The 9,200-nt window shown below is 34.0% G+C and overlaps 1 protein-coding gene across 1 annotated transcript; it reads left to right on the top strand.

The window, feature by feature from the left end:
• The first annotated feature begins 1,177 nt into the window (after window positions 1-1,177).
• On the top strand, window positions 1,178-8,179 carry LOC120077174 (long chain acyl-CoA synthetase 8). The gene is made up of 12 exons (XM_039031079.1): window positions 1,178-1,304; window positions 2,035-2,598; window positions 2,720-2,800; window positions 2,928-3,200; window positions 4,279-4,410; window positions 4,478-4,651; window positions 4,758-4,987; window positions 5,276-5,393; window positions 5,963-6,094; window positions 6,166-6,300; window positions 6,387-6,593; window positions 7,860-8,179. The coding sequence occupies exons 2-12, from the start codon at window positions 2,047-2,049 to the stop codon at window positions 8,022-8,024; spliced, it is 2,199 nt and encodes a 732-aa protein (XP_038887007.1). The 5' UTR covers window positions 1,178-1,304; window positions 2,035-2,046; the 3' UTR covers window positions 8,025-8,179.
• The last annotated feature ends 1,021 nt before the right edge of the window (window positions 8,180-9,200 follow it).

Here is a 9,200-nt window from a genome sequence, read left to right as displayed (position 1 = left end):
TTGAGATAATTGTTTTAAATGATAAAATCGCTTAAAATATTTTTAAGTATAACTAAATATTACTATTTATTCGTGATAGACTGATCTATATTTATAAATAAGTTGGTTTATTTTTCTTTATTCGAAAACAATCCTTGTTTTTACCGCGTAAACCATGACAAAGTTAATTAACATGGTTAATAAAATCCAAAAGTCGTCTCATTTCGCCCACGCAAAAATGTTAACATAAATGATATAGAAAACTTATGAAGATTATCATGAAACCAAATCAAAACATTTTAAACTATAAAACTAAAATTGAAACAAACTAAAATTTAGTCCAAGTTAAATAAAAAACTTGAATTATAAGGATTGTCAAGGGTTGTCCAAGGTAAGATCCAAAGCCCACAGATTGGCCCAATCCCAAAAACATCATGAGGGAGGCATAGGGAAACACGTTCAAAAGGAAAAAGTTAGTGGCTCAGGATTTGAATCACCAACCAAACCCATAGTATATATCAATCAAGAAATAAGAGTGTCAGAAACAACCTGATATTGTTGACATTACACGTAACTATATATGAGTATTAGAGGAAATATCTGTAAATAGTTAATTTTGACGATCTCAAAGGAAAAAAGTAATCTCAAAAGAAAAGCCATGATCTTATTTATTGTATGCTTAGCTGAATTATACATTCCATATATTAACTTAGGCGTTAGGGTATAATATGTTCGATATCATACAAATGTATGAATCTTTCAGGTAGATTAACTCAAAAATTGAGATCAAATCAAGAAAAGTGATCTCAAAGTCAAACCTATAAATAGTCTACGATAACAACGAATACATACGAGATTCAAATGCCAACCAAGATTAAATTGAAACTTTAGAACAAAATCAAAACCGCCCAAACCACAACATTTGTAATCAGCGCAAATTTAAAAAACAAAAGTGAATATCCAACCACTACACAGTTTGATCCCTCTCACGTGCCAATTACAAGGCTCCACCTAAAAGCATTGATACAGCAGCCACGTGCTGACTATTTTTGCATCAGCATTCCCATGGGCACGTGGCGCACGCGTGATATGGGATGTTACGTGGCGGTATTTTTTATATGAAAAAGCTATAATTCAGATTCCAAAAACTACCCTCAAACTAACCCCTTCGAGTGGGGTGTTTCCGTAATTTTACAATCTCCCGCCCATAAACTTCATCTCTGTCAGTCACAATGGTTGATTCTTCCGGCGGTTGATAGCTTCGTTTTTGCAAGTCAGAGTAATCCATCTTCGTTTTTCAGTTCTCAATTACTGTAATCTTTCAGGTTCGCCGTCCTTCTCCGTTCGTTTTCACAGTTTCTTATTGCTATAGAAGCACAGCACCTTCATCACATCTCGTTTACCGCTTCTTCGAGTTTCACTTTTTGTAGAATTTCATTTTTGTTTCGTTGTTGTTCACTTCCTTTGGATTTAGTTCGATGAACTTGTGCAGTGTTTCTTTGTTTTGTATCGAGTATTTCGGATCATTTACTCAAAAAGCAGAGTTATGCTATGGTAATGAAGTTCCAACATGCTCAGTTTGTGATCGATATTACAGTTTGCGTATGCTGTTCTTGTTTATGGGTTTGGTAGCTTTAAACTACGTTTGTGATCTTCTACTGTTTCTTATACTTTTAAAAAGAAGTTCAAATGTTCGGCGTCCTCTGTTTTCTTCTATTAATAACGTAAATTTTTCCATATGTTGTGTTTTCTTCACTTGTTTTCCCCCGATTGTCTGTATTTTATTTGTGTTTCATTTCATTTGGCAAATGAAGATACTGAAATTGGGCCACCGCTCGAAAGATTTATTAAGTTGTGCCCTCGAGCTCTTTGTGAAGCCTTTTTCGTCATGGATTTGGAGCCTTTGTTTTGTCTATGCCGTTTTCTTGGTATAATTATACAGATAAATTGAGGATTCTGAAATACTGCTATGACATTGTAGCATTTTTTGCTAAGTTTTTTCTTTACTCTACTGTGACTTGAGAAATGAGTATTTCACTGACCATAAATTTATAGGCATATACATTCATGACGGGGGATTCCATGGAAACTACGTGGAAACCAAAAATCTTAGAAAATCTACACGCTGGAGTTTACTTGTCAGTTTGGAGAGGCTATGGCACGGTAGGGATTGTGGGAACGATTTTTATTGGAATTCTCATAGCAATATTACTTCCCAGTGTCATTTTGGTAAAGAAAAGGTGGAAACGAAGAGGAATTCCTACAGATGTCGGTGGGGATCCAGGCTATGCGGTGCGTAATGCTCGGGTGACTGAACTTTCTCAAGTTCCTTGGAAAGGGGCTACAACCATGGCGGCACTGTTTGAGCAATCATGTCGAAAGCATTCTCAAAATAAATTTCTTGGAACAAGAAAGTTGATTTCCAAGGAATTTGTTACTGCTAGTGATGGTAGAAAGTTTGAAAAGCTTAACTTAGGTGAATATGAATGGCAGACTTATGGAGAAGTGTTTGATCGTGCTTGCAACTTTGCATCTGGGCTTGTTGGGTTTGGCCATAATGTTGATTCTCGTGTTGCCATTTACGCAGAAACTTGTGCCGAGTGGTTTATTGCCTTTCAGGTTATCTTATTATCGTGCTCCAACATTTTTTCTCTAGAACTTGCACTTGGTTTTAAGCATTAGATATTTAATTTTCTGTTCTATTTTTAGACAAATTGAGAAATACAGTTGATTTTTCCAGGGATGCATTAGACAGGACATTACTGTCGTTACAATATATGCTTCTCTTGGTGAGGAAGCCTTAATCCACTCTCTCAACGAGGTTTGTCAAATAATATTCTATGTTGCATTCTTCAGTTATTGTAGCTGTAGTATGGACTTCTTTGTTGTAGCTTCAATTACAATGTGTTAAACGTGAGTACTTTACTCTTATGCCAACTGTTTGACAGACCGAAGTATCTACTCTAATTTGCAATTCAAAGCAATTGAGGAAGCTGATGACAATAAGTTCAAGTTTGACAACTATTGAAAATATTATTTATTTTGAAGATGCTGGATACGAAACTGATTTTATTAGCTCTGAAAATACAAGCAAATGGAAGGTCATGTCCTTCTCTGAAGTCATTAAACTTGGTAAGGAAAATCCTGTTGTCCCAAGCTTACCTTCCAGTCAAAGTATTGCTGTTGTGATGTATACGAGTGGCAGTACAGGTTTGCCAAAGGTATGTTCCAATTTTTAGTCTGATTATTTTATACTTTTTTGGGTTAAATCTCGGGCTTTTACGTTTGTGTCAAAGTAATACTTTCCCTGAACCCCAAGTTTGTCAACTTCAATTTATCAGCCACCATGGAACCCTTAGTAGTCAAAGGGACATATAAGCTCAAATGCCTTTAATCATGGGTTCAGACCATGGTGCTTGAACATTGGACGAGTTTCTGTTTGGCCCCTAATTATGCTAGAAGGGGGGGTCAGAAAGGGAATGCATCCTCAATAAGTTAGTTAGAAGAATCAGAGGGGAGGGGACCACGAAGATTACGTAGAGAGGGAATCTGGGATGGACCGGGTAGTATCTATGTTAGAAATAGTACAATGAGGTTTTATGCTTTTAGTGAATGAATTTTGTATAGAGAGGAAGGGAGAGATTACCAACCCTTTGAATTGGCTGGGAGACATTTTATTGCCTTAGGACAATCGTTTTCTTTAATATCAATGCATAGCAAGGGAATATCTTACAGTTTCCCGATCAAAATATTAGAAGGATCATATGGTTGTCTTGTGGAATTGATTCAGGGGTGTAAGTTTGGTCCAATAACCATGATTATAAAAAAATAATCTAGGTTATTCATTGTGTTTGAAATTTTCTTTAATCAATGTGTTGCAACACAATGACTTCTCATCTTGGAACGAAATGAAAATGACTATACTGAGATTTGAACTCATAACGTCATGCTTTTACACTGTTAAATTACCATTCCTCTTAGAAGTTCATATTACTGGATTGTGGTAATTTGTTCTTAAGAATAACATTTAAATGTCTTCGGTCTTGGAAGAAATTCATTATTTGATGAAGATGGTAATGTTGATTGGACTAAAACTCTTTGCCTTCATTTGATGCACCTTCTATAGCAGAAAAAGGACTAGACATGTAAGATTTTCTTTCGTTTCTTCTTCTTTTTTCCTTTTTATCTTTTAAGCTGAGTATTCTGTTTGTCTATTCTTTTTGTCATTTGAAATTTATAGAAGCTGTCTTTGTTTCATAAATGAAGAAGGCATTCCTAACACGTGCGTTAAATATATAGGGGGTTATGATCGGGCATGGTAATATTGTGGCCACCGCTGCAGGTGTCATGACAGTTATTCCAAAACTTGATAGCGATGATGTATACTTGGCATACTTGCCCCTTGCTCATGTTCTAGAACTGGCGGCTGAGGTATCGTCTTGTTTGCATTAAAGTACACCATAGTTTTAAGTATCTTTACTAAATTGTTGTTGTCCAGACTGTCATACTATCTGCAGGATTGGCAATGGGTTATGGTTCGCCATTGACAATGACAGACACTTCAAGTAAAATAAAAAAAGGAACAAAGGGAGATGTTTCTGTTTTAAAACCAACAATCATGACTGCAGTTCCAGCTATCTTAGATCGTATTCGAGATGGAGTTTTGAAGAAGGTTTTAGATGCATAAATGCATTTCCTTTATCGACTTATGACTTGAGTAATTAGTGTATACATGAAAGTTGAGGATATTCTTTAATTATCAATAATGTCACAACTAGGTTGAAGAGGAGGGAGGCTTAGTGAAGAAACTCTTCCACATCGGATATAATCGCCAATTGGCAGCTTTGGAGGGAAGCTGGCTTGGAGCTTGGGGACTTGAAAGACTGTTCTGGAATGTTCTTGTCTTCAGAAATATACGTTCAGTACTTGGAGGTCGTATTCGGTTCATGCTTTGTGGTGGGGCTCCTCTATCAGGAGAGTCTCAACGTTTTTTCAACATTTGCATGGGGTAATGTCGAAACCCTTTTAGATGCAAAACAATTGGGTATTTCAATTAGTTTCAAATAACTTCAATTTCAGTTGTTTTTAGATGCAAAACAAATTCTTTCCTCTCTAATATTTATACATCGTCATTGCAAATTATCATTTGGATTTACAAGCTTTACTTTTGATTATCATTTACCGGGCTATCTAATCAGTCCATTGTTTTCTAATAATCAAAATGTGGCTTGTGTAAATCAATCATTTTTTCAAATTGTATATATTTGTTTCAACGTAATTCTATCATCTTCAATAGGGCTACAATCGGTCAAGGGTATGGCTTGACCGAAACATTTGCTGGAGCTGCCTTTTCCGAATGGGATGACACAAGTGTGGGACGTGTTGGGCCTCCACTTCCTTGTTGCTTCATTAAGGTATGCAGGGATCTTATTTAAATGAAGTAATAAATTTGATTTCTCTAGCCTTCTTTAGTAGGGTCAAAATGAGTTACAGGACACGAACTTCACCCGCTGAAAAAATAATGCTTTGTTGCTACATATTCATGGTGGAAAATGAAAGAGGTATATCATGACATGTAAAAGATCAATAATCTGTAATCTGTTCAATCACAATTGAACTGCCAACATGAGCTAAACATACATAGCTCAGCAGTTAAGATATCTCTCTAATAGAGAAGTTATAGGTTCAATCATTCCACCCACATAAGTTGTAATAATCTAAAATAAAAAATCATCACAGAACCTAAAAACTGGAGCTGATGGGTTACCTGTAAGTTTGATATAATACCAATACTTTAGCACTCTCCTTCGCTCGTGTGTTTGGAAATTAACATGAGGCTTCACAAGTGCCTATCAATACTAATTGTGGAGGAAAAGAACACAGGACCACCTCCTCTAAATCTATCTTAAATCTCTATTGAATCTAAAAACTTAGATTAATGGGTTACTAAAAATATTATGTTGATATTTTAACATTGTCGTAGCTTGTTTCTTGGGAAGAAGGTGGGTATAGGACAACTGACAAACCAATGCCAAGAGGAGAGATTGTTATTGGGGGCACTAGCGTTACTGCTGGTTACTTCAAGAACCCTGAAAAAACTAACGAGGTCTTCAAGGTAATTTTCTTACCATATTTCCATTATATTTCAAATTCTGCAGTAGGTCCCAACTTTCTGCTTTACAATAGGATGACGGAAAAGGCATGCGCTGGTTTTACACGGGAGATATAGGAACATTTCATCCTGATGGATGTCTTGAGATCATAGACAGGAAAAAGGATATCGTTAAACTTCAGCATGGAGAATATATATCCCTAGGGAAGGTGAGGTTTTAAAACTTCAATACAAATTTTGCTGCTAACATACAAGCAGAGATTTTAAGGTTTAAATTCTTCTTCTGTGCATATAGGTCGAGGCTGCCCTACTATCAAGCAAGTACGTGGATAATGTTATGGTATATGCAGACCCCTATCGCGATTATTGTGTAGCAGTTGTTGTCCCTTTGCGTCCAGCCCTTGAGAAGTGGGCCAAAGAAGCTGGCATCAACTACGGGGACTTTTCTCAGCTATGTGAAAATGGTGAAACTATCAGTGAGGTTCAGAGATCCCTTTCCAAGGTTTGCAAATCCTACTCTTATCTATTGAAAGGCAGAAAGATAATAGAAATAGTCTGATGCAAACTGAAAGAGGCGGTAAATATATACGTAGATTGGTTTTGAGATAAAATTCCATAGTTTATGAAGTACATGGATTACACTTCTTGTTCTCAATTGATATTGAGATGAAACTTCATAGTTTATCTAAATATGTTATTTGATCCATGAAACCCAAATGGATTTTGTTAAAAAAAAAAAAAAAAAAAGTGATTCGACCAAAGAATGGGTAACCCAAAGAGTTTTGTTGAGGATCATTTAAAGAATAAAGAGATCTCACAATCTATATAAGATACATGAGTTACTCCTATGGTCAATTGATTTTCAGATGAAATCGATCTATGTTTATCTAATAGATTGCATCGCCGATGATCTTGTAATATATATAGATAGATTTCATAATTGTTAGATGACTTAATATTAAATTAACCTTCATCTTTCACCTTAAGTTTTTGGATCAATCGGTGATTTAAGAGTCATTCTATATTGGAATGGAGAAAATGGAATTAGCATCGAAGAATGAAGCAATTAGGATGGCAGACCATGTTCTTTCTTTGTTCATTAGTAAGATTAGCTCGAAACTTTTGGGGGAATCTAATTATTTAGACCCCTTTGGTACCATTTTTTTGTTTTTAGTTTTTGAAGATTTAGCCACATCCATTCTATCTCTTTATTTTTTGTTTTTATTACCTACTTTCTCCTGATATTTTTAAAAACCTAGCTGAATTTTGAAAATTAGAAAAAACATTTGTTTTTAAAATTTGGTTAAGAATTCAACTCTTTTATTTAGAGTCGTCATAAGAAATTGAGAGGAAATATACTTAATTTTCAAAAACGTTAAGTCCTGTTTGATAACCATTTGGTTTTTGGTTTTTGTTTTTTCAAATTAAGCATATTTCATCCACATTTCTTACAATGATTTACATCCTTATTAAGTACAATGTCGAATTCTTAGTCAAATTTCAAAGCTACTTTTAATTCTCAACATTAGGCTTGGTTTTTTAAATCATTGGTGTAAAGTCGATGACCAAGAAAGAAATTTGGAGGATGTGGAAATAGTATTCGTAGACTTAATTTTCAAGAACAAAATGGTTACCAAACGGGACTTACCGAACAAGTCTTTTTAACTTCAATGAAAGACACAATACAAATCTAAACAGCTACTACTTTGTTATGTTATGATGTAGAATCCCACTTTTGAACAGGGTATTATTTTCAATGTCTTTACAGGTAGCGAAAGATGCAAAGTTACAAAAGTTCGAAATTCCTGAAAAAATAATGTTGGCACCAGATCCATGGACCCCAGACTCTGGATTGGTTACTGCCGCTTTAAAGATAAAGAGGGAACAAGTGAAGGCTAAATTCAAAAATGAACTCCAACAGCTATACAAGTAATTAAAATACTGCCAAACTTTCCACTTTAGTACACAACACAGAGATCTCCACATACTTAACTAAGCTTGTTACCAGTAGTATTCCTTCCTGAAATTAGTGTAAATAATGTATATGTATTACTCTCATCCTTATGCTAAGATTATATATTTCTAGTAGACCACGATGTGTATGTGATTGTCTTTGTTTAGTTTGTATATAGTCTATGATTGGACATAAACAAATAGATTGCAATATATTTTATGTATCTAAATAAACAGGATTTGAAAGGGAGCTGGAGCTTTTCATTTTTAATGTGGAGGTGGTTCTCATTTTTCTTTGCAACGTTACCTCGAACTTGCTTCACGGAACAAATTTAGAAGTTCAAAAACTAAAAATGTTTTTATATCAATATTCTAGTGAATTGAAATTAAGAATTTATTAGATATTAGATAGGTTTTTTCTCTAGTGAATTAAAACAACTATTAATAAAAAGTGATTTAAAATATTTTGCTATATTTGTAAAATTTAAGATAAAAGGACTAGATTTTCAATTACATTAAATGTTTGGTGCTACAACGAAGATTTAGAAACAATCACTAACTTTTCAAATACTTGTGTATTTGATTTTTTTTTTAATTTGATTTTTTTTAATAAAAAGATATTTTTTAGAAAATATTTTTTCCTGTAGTCATTCTAGTTTTATATTAATTGAATTAATTGTTCTATTTCGATATGTATTTATAAATATTCGTATTTACTTAGAATTTTAATAAACTTTAGAACTTTTCTCCCTTCTTACTTTGTAGTAACTTAAAATCAAAAAGGCAAAAAATATATTCGCCTTCCCTTATGAATGTTTGGAAGAATGTTGACACTGAAACTAAGAAAAAATCTTTTTGGTTCCTATATTTTAAGTCAAGCTTCCATTTGATCAATAAATTTTAAAATGTTAATTTTCCTATTCGTAAATTTAAATTCTATGTGGTTACTGTATTTCAAACTATTACACTTTTTCAATTTAGTTTCAATTTGGTTCTTGGACCGTGGTTTTTTAGTTAATATTTATTTTTAATCTTTGACTCTTTTTTTTTTTTTTTTACAATATATGTGGTGGGGGAATCGAGCTTCAAACGATAATACAAGTACTATTACAATTGAGCTATGCTTATTTTGGTTTAATCTTTTGGGTTAATGTAT

Source organism: Benincasa hispida, chromosome 5, assembly GCF_009727055.1.
Source record: "Benincasa hispida cultivar B227 chromosome 5, ASM972705v1, whole genome shotgun sequence".
NCBI classification, from domain to species: domain Eukaryota; kingdom Viridiplantae; phylum Streptophyta; class Magnoliopsida; order Cucurbitales; family Cucurbitaceae; genus Benincasa; species Benincasa hispida.
Note: the sequence above shows the minus strand (reverse complement) of the source record. Positions and strands in the feature narration are given on the sequence as shown.

Coding starts and splice junctions, on each gene's coding strand:
- LOC120077174 (XM_039031079.1), top strand. CDS start 2,047: ATGACGGGGGATTCCATGGAAACTACGTGGAAACCAAAAATCTTAGAA. Junction 2,599..2,719: donor AGTGGTTTATTGCCTTTCAG/GTTATCTTATTA, acceptor TGATTTTTCCAG/GGATGCATTAGACAGGACAT. Junction 6,301..6,386: donor AATATATATCCCTAGGGAAG/GTGAGGTTTTAA, acceptor CTGTGCATATAG/GTCGAGGCTGCCCTACTATC.